Source organism: Cavia porcellus, unplaced genomic scaffold (assembly GCF_034190915.1).
Source record: "Cavia porcellus strain 051 isolate PalLab524CR breed Dunkin Hartley unplaced genomic scaffold, mCavPor4.1 scaffold_2, whole genome shotgun sequence".
NCBI classification, from domain to species: Eukaryota; Metazoa; Chordata; class Mammalia; order Rodentia; family Caviidae; genus Cavia; species Cavia porcellus.
Window position 1 is genome coordinate 78552543 of NW_026947485.1, and position 16034 is coordinate 78568576.

Here is a 16034-nt window from a genome sequence, read left to right on the forward strand (position 1 = left end):
ATAATGACTATCATAATATATTTGTTATTTCATGGTAGTTGTTCATTCTGTCAGGCATAGTAAAATAAAATAAAACAGAATAAAACCAATCAAAACAGAACATTGAATAAAACAAAACAATAAATCAGAACAACACAAAACAACGATCCCATCTGTGTTGTCTGACACTTTGCCCACAAATGTTGGGTTTATGGGCTGAATTTGTGCCCCTCCCAATTCATATGTTGACGTTCTACCTCAGAATGTGACTGTTTGGAGGTAGAATTTCAACATATGAATTTTGGGGGGCAAGTGTTGGATAACACAGATGGGATCACTGTCCTCTTGTGGCTTGATAAGGAAGAGAAGACAAACACCAACCATTTGTATGACAAGTTCACTAACTACCATTGTGGGGTGGTCTAAGGAATATTTGTCATGTGAACAGGTAGTCTTGGGGTTAGTTGGTATGGAAAGATCTCCATGAGGATCTAAGATCTGAAGGAAGGGTGGCTAGGAATCAACTAGTTATGAGGGAGGTCCCAGTATTCCAGACAGAGAGATCAGTGTGTGTAAATCCCAGGCAATGGAACAGAACATGACATATTCAAGGAGTTAAGGTCAAAAGGGCCAGATTACATGGGATGTTGTGTCCTGAGATCCTCATTTCAGTGCTTACTCTATTCTCCTTTGGACTATTTTAAACATTCTTTCAGGAGGGATAGGTAGCATGCATGTTTCGCTTCTTCTTGTGCTCATTTAGGGAGATCTTGTCTTTAGCTCCTTTGCTGTTCTCTCTTCATAGTCTATAGCACTGGCCTTAGCATATGCTGGGTGCTCAAGAAATAAATTAAGTGGCTATCATGAGAAATGGGATTAGTGGAAGCACTCTTACTTGTCTGAACTAGGGCCTGAGTCAGTCTTGGGTATGTTTCCTCCCAAGGTGAGGACTTTGGCACTATGATGCCACCTAGTGCTTGTTTTTATTGAAAGAGCACAGGGAAGCATTTTGTTTCTTTCGCCAGCATAAACTGATTTGTCCAAACCTTCATCCTTTCATCCGTTCTTTTACGTCCATGTTGGTGTCCAACTGCATCTCGTTCCATTGAGTTGGACACAGTACACACATTTCCACCTTGCTGTAGTTTCCTCAGTATTTTGTGTTGGGATTTTTCTGTCCCCATATCATAAATAATGCTTTGAGGCACCAGTGTCTAGATCCCTGAGCTCCCACAGTGCTTCTGCTTGACATGGTATGAACTAAATACTATCATATTGTGTTAGGAATAATTGTGGATGTTCCTTTCTGTCTTTTCCCAATGTCAGATGGTGAATGTGAAGGTTTGTGACTCTGCCTGAGCATATAATCAATATATGGCTAACTTTTAGCAAATGGAAATAAAACGTCAGATTTTTCATTTGAAATGCTGTATAGCAATCAAAGTAACGAACTAGGATTGCAAAAACAGAGCCTTAAAAAGAATGCTGAATATAAAAAAAGTAGAACATAACACGATCTCATTGTCAAATACTGTTACCTGTTTTTTTTTTTAAATACACTGATAAACATGCTATATATTAAAAAAAAATTGGTAGCCAACCACACTAGCATGAATGACCATGGGACCCAGGATGAAAGCTGGGAATAGTGATGAAGAGAAAAAAATAAGGCCAGGGAGAGGTCTTGCACCTTTTATGAATGAGGGAATTTAATAACTTCAACTCTTTGTACCTGAGGCCCAGACAGAGCCCTGCTCTCCCGTGTCCTTAAATTCTGCAAAGACCTGGGGAGAACTTCCGGCCTTTCAGGAGTCCCGCCTCCTTATTTCATCGGTCCCGCCTCTATTTGCATATTTCTCAGAGGAACACCAATCAGGTGGCAGCCCCTCCCTTTTCGAACGCCGCTCTTAGGCCCCCTCTACCAAGGGGCGGGGCCGTTGCCAGGTGACCGGAGGACGCACTGAGCCAAGGGTTTCCGCTTTGCCCCGGCGGGCAAAAGAGATAAAGGGCACGACCCCTTTCCCAGACTCGCCCAGTTTCTGCGATCTACACAGCAGCCCTTGAGGCCGCCCCCAGAGAACATCAGGATGGCCGAGGTCAGGAGTCGGTGCCCCTCTGTCGCCTCTCGCTGGACCGCTCCTTCTTCTATTAGATTGATCCCCTGTCACATTCATCTAATAGTTTTCAGTCCTCTCTGCCCTGTTAGATCACACCCCATCTTCATTCTCAAAGATGAGGTGCCATTTCTGCAAGCGTTCAGGGCTCCCTTGCCTGTCCATTAGCCCTCCTGTCTATAACTTCGGCAGCCTCTAATTGCTGACATCATTTGATTTATTGTCCTCACCCACCATGGCCCTGCCCCAGTTCATCACCTCATTGGAGCCCTCCCTCACCTCACTCTTAACAGGGATGATTCCGGCCAGGGTCAGCAAAAGATTTTCCAGGCCCGGTGCAAAATGAAAACACAAAGCTTCTTAGTCAAAAATCATTATGGTTTTTAAACTGTGACAACAGTGCATTAATCGAGGGTGGGATTCCTTTGAACCTGGAACCCCATGCAGCTGTTTAGGTCCCTATAGTCAGCCCTCGTCTTGGCTTCTAGCACCTCTTCCCCTGCCCGTTTTGCTTCCTTGGTCTCCTCTACACCACCTGTATCCTCTCATCATTACATCTCCTACACATCTAGCATTCCATCTTAAATTCCACTTCCTGCGGTCCATAGCTCTGTGCTTCCTTATCATCCCTCTAGTTTCCTCATTTCCTGGCTGGTCAGCCTCATAGCTTTCTGATGTCCGTGCTGCTGTGACCACATGACCTTTCCCCATTACTTATTCTCTTTATACCTCATTGCCTCCCATTTCCTCCTCTTGACCTGTCTGGATCTCCTTTATACTTTCCAATATTTGCTTTGAGTGTTTCCTGTTTTTTTCCCTGACCATAATCTTGGTTTATTTTATTATTCTTAATTTCTCATAGATAAGCCAATACTGTGAGTGAATTCTTCTCCAGTGTCGCCTTTCTTTTATTGTCCCCTCTCATTTCTTCCCTTCTTTTATTTCTCTTCTTACTTGATTTCCTTTTCTTCTTTCCGAGCATCTAGAAGGACACCTGGCACATTATCAAGCACTCAGGCTAGGTGAAGAATGAAGGGGTGTCACCACGCATGTTGATGCTGTGTTTCTGAACTATTTACCGTTATATACCCTAAGACTCTAGATACCAAACAGCTTTTGGTTGCAGTCTGGAGATGATTTTTGCTTTTCTTTTAAGAGTATACTTTTTAAATGATGATATGAAAAAAATTTCTGATCACAAAATTTTCTTTAAAATTTTTCTTTCTCTGGTATTTTCCCATGTCTGTGCTAAGCACCAGGTGTATAGGGAAAACATGGCCTGCAAACAAATCATTAGGTTTCTGGTCAAGTGTGACATTAATGCCATAACTGAGGACAGCGTTGTGATAAACTTCTGGGTTGCTTATGTTTGAATCAACAAGGGAAAGCCCAGAGTGGCGGCAACACCGTATAATGTAATGTTGCAAGTATAAATAAGGCCTTGTGACCTTAGCAGTTCATTACTCCAGAGTCTTTCTGGGGTTCTCTTTGGGGTCATACAGTGCACCCTCCTTAGAAGGCCGTCCAGTGTCTCCAGGCTGCCTCTAACACCTAATTGTGGTTTCCTTTCTTCTCTCTGGGTTACCTCTTACATTTTAGTCAATTTGGAGATTGTTTTTGCTTTAAGCTTTTGCTTAAACTGTGAATTGTGCAAGAAGCCTTTTCATCTATATCTCTGTGTGAAAACTCTCTTTCTTCTAGGTCTGCTTTATTCTTGCTGCAAAGTATATATCTCTCTTCTTGTAGGTCCTTCTAGAACTCTGAATCCATTTTATGACTGAGATCAAATTCTGTACCATTATCTATTTGCGTAACACACTCCACCAGCTAGTACAATAAAAATATCTGTGTCATTTATTCTTTACCTTGATTTCTCTGCAGCTTCATCACAGAACTTAACCTATATAATAAATGTTCAACCAATATTTACTAAATGGGGCTGAGGATGTAGCTCAGAGATAAAGTGTTGGCCCAGCCTGTGTGAGGCCCTAGTTTCAATTACTAGCAGCTATGGGAAAGAGAAAAAACACTTTGCTGAATGAATGGATAAATACGTTAAACGTATCTTATAAGTTATTGTTGTTCTTGTGGTATGCCCAATAAGAAGTAGGTATATTCATCTGCTAGAACAAACATAACAAAGTATCAAAAACTAGATGGCTTAAAACAGCTGGTTATTTATTTATTTACTTATTTAGTCTTATCATTCTCAAGGGTAGAAGATTAAAATCAAAGTATTGGCAGGGTCATGTTCCTTTTGAGACCCTGAATAACCCTACTTTGCCCCTTTCACTTTCTTTTTTTTTTTTTTAATTGGTACCGGGGATCGAACCCACGACTGCATGCTTGCAAGGCAGGTGCTTATGCCACTGAGCTAAATCCCCAGCCCCCCCTTCTCACTTTCTGGTAGTTGATGACAAATCTTAGTCTTGGGATCATACCTGTGTCGGTCTATTTTACTCACATGATCTCTCTCTCTGTGTATGTGTGTGTGTGTGTGACATTGGGCTACACTGAATTAGAATCCAACTCACTCCTATGACCCTATCTATCTATTCATATCTATTATCTATCCATTGATCTATTTATCTATCCATCCTTATCTATTATTTATATCTATCATTCATCCATTCCTATCCACTATCAATCTATTGATCTATCTATCCCTTTTATCTATCTATCTATCTATCTATCTATCTATCTATCTATCTATCTATCTATGTAAATGTACCCAGAAATGAAAACAGTGACTTCCCAACACCTATCTTAGTTTTCCTGCCTGCTGCGGGCTTTCCTTTTCCTGCGTGGAGGTCTTTCATTCAGGGGTGATAGGAGTAATTCTTTGATAAGAATGGGGTAACTGTTGAGGTGCACATTCCCATTCTTGCTCTTTCTTACAGGAAAAAGCTGAAAAGCCAGTGCTGGAGGAAACTGCATTTGAGGAAATTGAAAAAGATTTTCAAGAGGTTCTCAGTGAACTTTCAGGTGACAAAAGTTTGGAAAAGTTTAGAATTGAATATGAGAAGCTTCACACCATTATGAAAAAGTCTTATGACAATGAAAAGCGGCTGATGGCTAAATGTCGAGAACTGAACGCCGAGATTGTGGTTAATTCGGCGAAGGTCGCCACTGCCCTGAAGCTGTCCCAGGATGATCAGACCACCATCGCGTCTCTGAAGAAGGTCAGTGTCTAGTGTGGATGAACCTGAGTTTGAAGCATCCTCCTTTTCCTTACATTTGCAGCTCTAGGCTGGTAGTAAACTAGTTACTAGGTAAAAATTTGCATGATATATATATTCATTAAGCTTATAGAGTAATATTCATTCTCAAAGAAAATAGCCTGGGTGCATTTCACCTTCCAGAATATAATAGAGAATCTTACTGGCTTGGTTTCTGGGAAATAATGGGTTTGCAAGAAGACTGAGAGATAAATAAATGCAGTATGTCTTGTTTGAGGCAGTTACACATGATAGTTCGTTAAAAATATTTTTATATTTCTGCTTTTTCTCTTGCTTCAGAAGTGATTGCTTTGAGAATTCCCAGATAGATAGTAATTTTCATTTTCAATTACCACTCTGTTTCTCCCTTGATTGTATTAATTTCTGACAACAAGAGAACCAGAGAGTCTATCTGGGAGAATATCGAGGGAATATGTGTGATTTTATCTCACACTGTATTTTTCATCCTTGAATGTGTTGCACACATTTCCTGCTGTTCTTAAGGTGATGAAAGGTTGAGGCGTTAATTTATAATTAAAACCCTGCTCCTGAGAACAATTTACAAACATTTCAGGCGATTCCCTTAATATCAAGCAGTTAGGTGTTACCTAATTCAAATTAGCTTCAAGATCAATACAAAATACAGTTTTATCTGTGTTCTTAGAAACCACTCTGTGTATCAGTGTAATTTTCTTGTCACTTTTTTCTTTTCCTTGCTAAAAAATCAATATGAGAAGACTTTAATTCATTTTTTTTTTTTGGTCTTTTTCCTTTTTATCGGTACCGGGGACAAGAGAAAAAGCAGAAATATAAAAATATTTTTAATGAACTATCATGTGTAACTGCCTCAAACAAGACATCGAACTCACGACTGCCTGCTAGCAAGGCAGGTGCTTATGCCACTGAGCTAAAGCACCCGGCTTTAATTCATTTTAAGATGGGAAAAATACTTTCATTTTAAATTTAAAAATGAAAGGTTAAGCATTGATTGAATTGTAATTGTTGAAATTTATTTGGATAAAACCATCTAGTTATGTTTTCATTTAAATACCCTTATTTATTCTGCCAATAATGGTACATGTGTTTGCTACATAAGACCACATCCTCTGACGTTTTATTTTGAGTCATTACATTATGTGCTGTGGTTGTACAGTAGTAAGCTCTCTGTCTAAAGTAATGGTGAGCATGGATTTATTAAACTGGATACTCTTGTCAGTATGTCTTTCTTTTTCTTCATCAACATAAATGTGGAACATTTCTACTTAAATCTTCCAGGTTCTCATCTCTATAAAGGAGTCACATTCCACTTGACACAAGTTTCAACCCATTAACTACAGGACAAAACCGAGGTTGTCATAGACATTCACTGTACTTTGCTCATTGACTTGAATAGCTACCTTCACTTTTAAATATTTATGTAAATAATCCACATTGCATTTCATGACAGTAAGGGACCCAGAGCTGTACGAGTTATTGCTTCCATTCCCTGCTATGTATTTTATTTTTCGCTACAATCATTTGAAGAGAAGGCATGGGCTTGGGTTTCTGAAAATTGGGAAAACCTTGGGAATTTCCAAGGTTGTACCCTTGGGATCCCAGAACAAAGTGTTTTTATTTGCAAATTTATCAAGAGATTCTATTCAGTCTATCATTTTAGGGCTTGGCTCTATGGTCATTCCTTAGGTGATAAAACCTTTAAAAATAAATTAACCTTTAATTATAAATTAACGCCAGCTGGACTGGGAAAACATAAGCACTCCTCTCTCTCTCTCTCTCTCTCTCTCTCCTTTCTTTCTTCCCCTCCCTCCCTCTTCTCTTCCCTCTCTCCCCCTTCTCTTCTCTCTTGGGACAGTGTCTCACTATGTAGTTCAGGCTGTCCTCAAATTTATGATCCTCCTGCCTCAGTCTTCCAAATGCTGGGATTATAGGCATGTGCCACCATACTGGGCTAAATTCTCATTTTTCATTGTGCAAACCTATCCATTTCCTTATAAGGAATAATCCCCCTAGGTAGAGTAGCCCTTGCAGGATCTTGTAGCCGCATTTAGCCACACAAGCAAAAATACTCCCTGCTAAAAAAACACCCCCCTTTAACTGGACTGTTTACTGTTGGCTGGCCCATGCTGAACAATTCAGAAAGTCAGCACAGGCTTAGTGCATAGAATATAATGTACATAATATTTTCTGCATAGATGATGGCTGCATGAGCATCACAGTGTTATTCTATTTGCTGGTTTATCTTGCACCTGAAACCCAGGCTGGTTTTTCTCACTGGTGTCCTGTGGCCCATTTAGGAAATTGAAAAGGCCTGGAAGATGGTGGACTCGGCCTATGATAAGGAGCAGAAGGCCAAGGAGACGATTCTTGCCCTGAAAGAGGAAATAGTAAACTTGACCAAGCTAGTCGAGCAAGGGTCTGGACTGTCACTGAACCAGGACAGCAAGTAGGTCGAAGCCTTCTTGATGTATTGAGTTTCCTCGTGCAGAGGCTCCTGCGACTCCCAGCCTGGCACAGTTGGAGTGGCAGCTTGGCCCCGGCAGGTGTCTTCTTGAACAGTTCTCCGACATGCAAAACTCTGCATTCCCGGTCATTATTTTCTATTGTGATTTTCCTTCTTTGATGCTCCCTTTCTCCACACCAAATACCTTCTGATGTGTGCTGACTTTGAACCCCTGGTTCTCTAAGAATCAGTACTATAGTTACCAAGACAGTAACGATTTAGATTTATTCCTTGCATACTTGTAGAAAATGGAGGTGGCTGCCTTTCTGCCCAGAGCCCCAGCTCCTCCTCCTTGTCATGATTAATCCCTTTGCTCTCCTTCCTCCTTCCTCAGGTTCCAGGCCAGGTTCCACCCATGACACTCTTTCATCCCTGAAAGTGCAGTCTCGACCATCCTGCACCGTTCATTCCTGTGACTGCGGCTGCTACCGTGCCATGCTGGGTGTGGTGGTGCTCTCCTAACTGGTCTTCCCTGAAGGAAGACATCTTCCTCTTTATTGCTTTCAGATCCATGCGTCTGAAGCACTCAAGCATCTGTTCACAGCATAAATACTTTCTGTAGCTCCTTGTACCCAAAGGAGAAAGCCCAGACTTGAGCACATCATCTAAAGCCTTCCACAAATCTGCCTCAGTAGCTTCCCTCGCCTTCTGTCCAGCCACACCCTGTTGCTCCAGCCTCATGCCTTTGCACACACCGCTTTCTAGGCTCAAAATGCCTTTTTTTCTTTTCTCCACACCATAAAGTCCTATGCATCCTTTAAGATCTATTTTGGACACCGTTTTGATTTTGCCACCATTAGGACCTCTGTTCAGCTTCCTCTCAACCTCTGGGCCCCAATGCAGACATAGAATGAGCCACAGCATTCTCTGTTTCCAGAGGACCCAACATCTAGTCTAGTACAGCACAGACCACATTGGACTGGAATTATTTGCTACCATGCTTTTCTACCCATTAGCAATGCTATGAATTCTCATATGAAACATACTTTTATATTCCCTGCAAGAGTCTGGGCACCACACTCATCATGCAAAATGTAACATTAGGCAGTGAATCAGGCACAGGCATATACTTCTTCGGGCATCCTTAACCAGATCTGTTGTTGTTGCCTTGGTTTCTTATGTTTTCTTAATTCATGGATCTGACTTTGATAGACTGTTCTAGGTAGTTCTGGGGGCAGGAATAAGAAAAACAGCCAGAAGATGTGGTTCCTGTGGTGATGGATTCATTTCCAGCATGTTCAGAGCAGCTAAGAAAGAGAAGCTGGCTGAGACGGGGGAGTTTTAATGAGACTTGGAAGAGGGTTGGGAGAGAACTGTGATGCCATCCAGCTCAGAATTTCATCATCAGCAATGTGCTCATGTGTGGCCGTCTCAACTCTCAGTCACTTGGAACGGAGGTTTTGTTTCTGGAGAAGAGACAAAGCGCTTGAGCATGGATTGGAAGTTTCCTTATTAAACACTTACATTATACTAAAGATTTTGGAAACAAGTGCTGTCAGGTTACTGTGCTTCAATCAGTCGTTTGATGACTGTTAGCTGCAGGAGTCTGTAGGACAAGCCTTCCTCTGTTTTCTCTCTGCTCAGAACTGCTTGGTTCTAGATTTGTTCTGCTACAGAGATTGTAGGAGACACAAATTCTGCTCACAAAGTGCTAACTTTGCAGAAAGTCTCGCCAAATAATAAAGAATGGTTTTTGACATGGGGAGGTAACTGTTTTATAATTCAAATCAACAGAAATTATCACAGACTCACCAAAATCCAGCAGCATGAGTGGTTTTCTAAATTTTGTTCTAGGGGACATTTTATTTAGTCAGTACCTCTTTGGGAGAAACTAATCTCTCTGGGTGAATGAAAAGAAAATTGGCAAGGCGTATTCTTTGGTTATGTTTATGTTTCCCTTTAGATTTTATGGCTGTAATCATAGTTTCTGGTGCATATATTAAGCAAACGATTTTCTAAAGTGACATCTGCTTAGGGTTAATTACAAGACTTGACAACAGCAACATAGTATCATTAATAGACTTGAATAATACAGAGGTATGGAAATTTCTTTTCTCCTAAATTTGCCACTCTAAATTCCTCAGAGATAATCTGTTACCTGCTTTTATGGGTGTCTATAAAAACGACTTCAGAACACACGCGTAAGGCCAAGTATGGCGGTGCGTGGCTGTAATCTCAGCACTTTGGAGGGTGAAGGCCGGAGGGTTACAAGTTCAAAATCAGCATAGGCAATCGAGCAACTTAAAGAGAACATGTCCAACAACAACCATAACCACAACAACGGCCTGTGGTTGTAGCTCATACCAGGACCCTGGGCTCACATGAGTAGATGCTGCACTTTCTTAAACATTACCAAGGGGTCACACTGTAGGTCTTATTTTTGGTACTTCTTACTAGTGAAATCTCCCATCAGTCTCCAGGCACTGGAGGGTTTGTGTGTGAGGCCTGAGTAGCTCCCACCATGGGCCTGGAGACTTCCCCAGGAAACCTGTCCTGGGGACGAGGGAAGGGACCCGTGAGTGGATGGCCACTTAGCCTGACTGCTTTGTTCTTGCCTTTTAGTATCCGAGACTTACTGAAGTTCAAAGAAGAAGTGACCAAGGAGCGAGATCAGCTCCTGTCAGAAGTGGTGAAGCTGCGGGAGTCCTTAGCTCAGACCACTGAGCAGCATCAGGAGATGGAGCGAGCGAAGGAGGAGGCCCAGCAGACCATCAGTCAGGTGGGCTTGCCGTGCAGCCCCGAGTGAAGCCAGGCTGCCTCCCAGGGCCACCTGGCCTGCCCTTCCCTTTCCCAAGCATCCTTTGCTTGCTTCTCGGGTGCCTTCTCCCAGCAGTCATTTTTCCTGAGCTGTCCTTTCTCTGACCTCTGGGAAATCATCGAGGCAGGGACTTGGTATTCACAGTTGGGCCCCAAGCTGGTGTCCCAGCCAAGGCCAGAGGTACTGTGCTGGGCTTAGGGGAGTCGTGCCCTTGACTGCTCTCCTCTGTAGGAAAGCCATCTGGCAGAGTCCTGTGAGCATCGTTACATAGGAAGCCAGAAGTCGAATGGGAAAATATTCTCACAGCTGGGGAGAAAGGCAGGAGGCTTGAGCACAAGGAAAAGGCTCTAGACGGGCACAGGAAACCACAGCATTGTTTAGCGTATCTGGGAGTATGGTGAGCACCGCTGGGGCTGAAGGCAGCTGGCTGCATTTTGCTTAGTCCCTGCCCATGCAGACCTGGGAGGAATCTTTTCTTCGTTTAACCCCAGAACTTGGGTTTCTTTGTTTAGTTGATTTGATACCATCCTCTGCTAATCTGCTACTCACCATTGGGGTGACACTGGGTAACAAGGCCCTGAAAAACAATCTTTTTTTTTTTTTTTGTCTTTTTCGTTTTTATCGGTACCAGGGATTGAACTCACGACTGCCTGCTTGCAAGGCAGGTGCTTATGCCGCTGAGCTAAATCCCCAGCCCCCTGAAAAACAATCTTGAACATTCCTGAAAGGCTTGGGGCTCAAGGGTGACTGTTCCTCAGGAAATACCACCGCACAGTGACTGCCCTGCTCGTGACAGCCCTGAGAGAGGGTGGGACTGCCTGAGTGACAGCTGTCTCTTTTCTCCCTGTCCTGTGTGTGACTGCCCCCCCGCCCCCCAACCAGTTCCAACAAGAAATCCAGTATCGCCAGAATGAGGCCTCGAGGGAGTCTCGGAAGAAGGAGAAACTGGAGAAGGAGCTCAAGCAGATCCAGACCGACATGGACACCAGGCAGACGGAGATCAAGGCCCTGCAGCAGTATGTGCAGAAGAGCAAGGAGGAGCTGCAGCGGCTGGAGCAGCAGCTCAAGGAACAGAAAGTGAGCGGGGCTGGGCTGGCCGTGAGGGGCAGGGGTGGTACCAGGGGTCCCTCTGGCTTTGGGGCTGGCAGCAAGGGTTCTTCATTATGATAACGGGTACAGGCCATCTAGCAAGTAGCTGGATCTCTGATCGGTTCTTCCAAGGTAGTTACAGGTCCTCCTCTGCACTCCTGGCAGCTCTGATAGGTTTATCATCATCGTTGTTATTCTTACTAGTAGTTTTATACTGGAAGTTAAAAGCACATTGGGCTATATCCCCAGCCCTGTTCTTATTTTGTATTTTGAATCTTGCTCATTTAGAGCAAGACTTGAACTAAGGATTCTGCTGCTTCAGCCTCCCAAGTCACTAGACTTACAGGCATGAGCCACTGTGCCCAGCAGTGAATTTCTTATGGTATTTAATATATGCATAAAAGTGTGTATGTCACAAGTGTGCAGCATAATGCACACTAACCACTCAGCACAACTTGGTCTCCTGTACCCCCTTCTAGAAGCAGAACATTCTGGCATCCTAGAAACCCCATTGTGTCCCCTCACCATCCTTTCTTCTCAAAAAGCCACCTCTATTCTGAGTCTTCAGCAGACATGAGTTTTGCACAGAAATGAAACGTACAGTAGACACACTGTTTTGTGTCTAACCTCTGTTGTATTCTGTTGGTGACACGGCATGTAGCTATAGACCTGCAGTAGTCAAATGGTCTCCATGAATCCACATGTGGCCATTCACAGTTATTAGAAGGAAGTGAATTCAGGGTTCACTTTGGTTTCCTCAGCTGCCCTCGTGCCATTTCCAGCACCCAGCAGCAACACGTGGATAACAGTTACTCTAGCGATGCACATGGAGAACACTGCATCGCTGAGAGTCTACAGAGCAGAATTCAGCGGGCCATTCTCTCCCACTCCCACTGGTATCGCCCCATGTGTGCAATCCATGATTTATTCCTAACACGTTTATTTTTAAGTTTCAAGTTTCAAAAACCATACCAAATCCACATGCATATTTGATATAATGTTTTTAATACTCCCCCTCATATAGCTGCTTAACAAAAATTTGGTTGTCTCCTTCCTTCCTTTCCTCCCTTCCTCCTTCTTTCCCTCTCCCCCTCTTTCTTTCTCCTTTGTTTCTTTCAACTTCTGGGGACCCAACCCAGAGCCTTGGACCTGCAGGGCAAATGCTATATCATTGAATTACACCAGGGCCCTGATTTTTCATTTCCTAAGGAAGTAATTAATACAAAGTATTTTCAGGAAGTCCTTTCTGAAGATGTGTCAAGATGGGTAACAGTTTTCTACATTAAAAATGAATACAGTTCTTTGTCCTTCACTTTATTAATTTTATATAAACCCAGAATTCAAGTAGGTAATGCACAATATGTAGTCTCCAGGAGAAAAATCCTAGACTTTGAACATGAAATTTAAAAGAAATGCCTCTGAACCTCTGGATAAAACCACTTTGTGTGGCAGCACCCAGAACCCATGTAAAATGAAATTTCATCTTTAGCAGGCTGGTTATACTTGGTTTAGTCCTTGTTGTTTGGGGGTTGGATGTAGTCTTTCCATGTCTAGTTTTGTTTTGGGCTTTTTTTTTTTTTTTTATAATTGGGAATTACATTTTGAAGGAAGCTCCTATTCTTTAGGAACCAATTTCTTTAGTTCATTTGCAATCCTGCTACTTCCCAGAAAGAAATGATCTCATAAGATAATAGATATAATCCACTACTTTTCATAACACCATGTCTGCTCAGAGTAGTCATGACAGGAGAGAGGAAAATCCAGCTGACAGTGAAGCCAGGCAGATATAAATCCTCCACTGTTGTTCCACAGTTTTACTAATGCTGGATTAGGAGAATTGTCTCTGTGCTGGTAGTGCTGAGCAGTTCTGTTCACAGAAGTGTTGTCAGCGTGTTAACGCTGGATTTGCTTCTGAAGATGTAGCTTCAAACCCCAGTGCTGATAAAACCATTTGGTTCTCTAGCTCATTTGCAATGATTATAGTAATTGTTCTGTATGCAAAGCCTGCCAAATGGCAAACAGGCATTAAAATATTTATCCACCACCTGTGAACAAGACTTCCCAAGGCTTCAAAAAAATTATGCTCACTGTGTTATTCATCAGGAGGCATCATTTTCCACAGCCATTTAACATTCATCATATCTGAGTGCGTGAGAGCTTTCGCTGGGGATAACGAACAATTTCTCAAAGACAAAGAAGTATGGTTGCTTGTATCTCGCCAGGAGGTTTGTTGGGCCTCCTGAGTGTGTATGTAGACACTGTAATCAGATTAAAAAGCTTAACTAGATCCTTCTCTTCATGCCTTTCAGATACTGAATGAGAGAGCTGCAAAGGAACTCGAGCAGTTCCAGATAAGAAATTCTAAACTTCAGCAAGAGAACGAGCAGCACAGCCTGGCTTGTGAGCAGCTGTCCCAGGAAAACCAGCAGAAGGCACTGGAGCTCAAAGTAGGCACCAAGTGACCTGCTTGTTCCCTAGCCCTTCCCTCCTCATCACTTTTGCAAGGATGTGGGTTTGGATGAACTGTGGTAGCTCTGCCAGGGCCTGCATACACTAGAGGCTGAAGCCAGACTTATACAGTTGCTTTATGCACAGAAGCAGTTTGAAAACTTCCAACCTGATTATTGATCATATGACTATGCAAATGCTTTCTAAAGCAAGTTCAGATGTTCATTTCTGTAATCTGCCTTGCGAGTAACCAGTTGCCCAGAGCTATGGGCTGGAGAAGCAAAGAATTGAGTTTGTGTCTTTTTCTCTCGAGAAGATAGGGTGGGACTCCTGGGTATTTATATTTAGGGTTGTAGAGTCCCACTACTGTATAATATATATTCCAAGACTGGTTTCCTGTTCTTCTCCCTCCCATCGCTGAAGAGTGCTTGCAAGTTAAGCTTGGATAAGCTTTTACACTCAGATATGTATGTGCTTTTGTGTTAACAGGATAGCTTTATGTTTATTACTTTAATTCTGAAAAATTCATGTTTCTGACTTCTGTTATGTCATAAGATCAGATATAAAAGGAGTAGCCTATCACAAAAAACAAAGATTTGAGCAATAAAGCACAACATATTTGTATGACAATCTCTCTTGAGAATGTCCCAAGCGCACACACACACACACACACACACACACATGCACACGCATGCACACACACACACTCTTAGGTGCACATCTTGCTTTCTTTTTGAGGCAGGGTCTCATTAAGCAGTTCCGGCTGGCCTTGAACTCATTTCATAGCACAGGCTGGCCTCGAACCACAGAGCGATCCTCCTGCCTCAGCCAGTCAAGTGCTGGGATTACAGGTGTGCACCACCACACCTGGCACACACCCTGTATCTTGTTTTTCACTCTTTCTGGAAATGGGAGATTTCTAGGATTTTTCCGACATCTAACCAAGGGTTCTGGATTAATAACCGTTGAGTTAGATCATTTTAGAATTGAAAGAGGGCTTACAGTCAACTATATTAAACCTTCTAGCGTATGAGGGTCTGAGGCTGAGGACTATTTAAAGCAGCCTGGAGTAGGTTGACTTGGAATTGATTGAAACTTTGAAAACTTGAAACAGAAATGAAATGATTACTTGAGCTGGAATAATAATATTGGCCTTCAAGGTGAAAGCAAAGGAAAAATATGTATGCGTCAATTTGCTCCTTTGATAACATGAATGTGACATTTTTAAAGATGGGCTATTTCTGTCCTCAGATCCTGTACCTAATGGGGTGGGTGTCTAGCAGCACCCAGGGGATAACTTACAGTGATAATTTCAGTCTCTTCATGATCAGGAACCAAGATAATTGCTGACCATTGTTTGCAGGTAAATCCTCTATTACTTTTCCAATCATTTCTACTGACAACATTTTTAAAAAGTGAATTTAATTTAAAAAAATCTATGAAACAAAGTCGGTAGACAAAAAAAGGTCTGGAGATTTTCTTTGCTAGGCTCATTTTTGGCCCCTTTTGTCATTCCATACCTTTGCTTAACTCATAGACTAAAATACTTTGAGGAAGGTGGTGTGTGTAACTGGGTTACAGTTGCCTTAGGGGTCCAAAAGATTGTTTAAATATTTTCTCACATGTTAATATCCTTCTCAGAGACATCACTTTTTGTAGTTACATGAAAATTGATAATTGAATACAATATTTGTATGCAAAATCCATATACTCATGATATGTACAGCTTTGTATTCTTATTTAGCTCTATAATTAATTAATTAACCTGAAACAGGTTATATTAGTCTTTTCATTGGTCTTCATTTATATAGCCACATGTTTTATTCAGAGAATAGAGGTTTTAAATTTCTCTCAAAACCAAGCGGTGTGTGCTTGAGTTTAATCCACAAGACAGTGTTACACTGATATCAGGCCTTTTATCGGTTCTG

The 16034-nt window shown here is 42.2% G+C and overlaps 1 protein-coding gene across 1 annotated transcript in view; it reads left to right on the forward strand.

The window, feature by feature from the left end:
* The first annotated feature begins 1950 nt into the window (after positions 1 to 1950).
* Cfap58 (cilia and flagella associated protein 58) overlaps positions 1951 to 16034 on the forward strand; it is a 105860-nt gene continuing 91776 nt past the window's right edge. The window contains exons 1-6 of the mRNA XM_023567349.2: positions 1951 to 2075; positions 4994 to 5275; positions 7606 to 7754; positions 10374 to 10530; positions 11452 to 11646; positions 13968 to 14105. Coding sequence (XP_023423117.1) covers positions 2067 to 2075; positions 4994 to 5275; positions 7606 to 7754; positions 10374 to 10530; positions 11452 to 11646; positions 13968 to 14105 — 930 coding nt within the window. The 5' untranslated portion in view covers positions 1951 to 2066. The remainder of the gene's footprint in view (positions 2076 to 4993; positions 5276 to 7605; positions 7755 to 10373; positions 10531 to 11451; positions 11647 to 13967; positions 14106 to 16034) is intronic.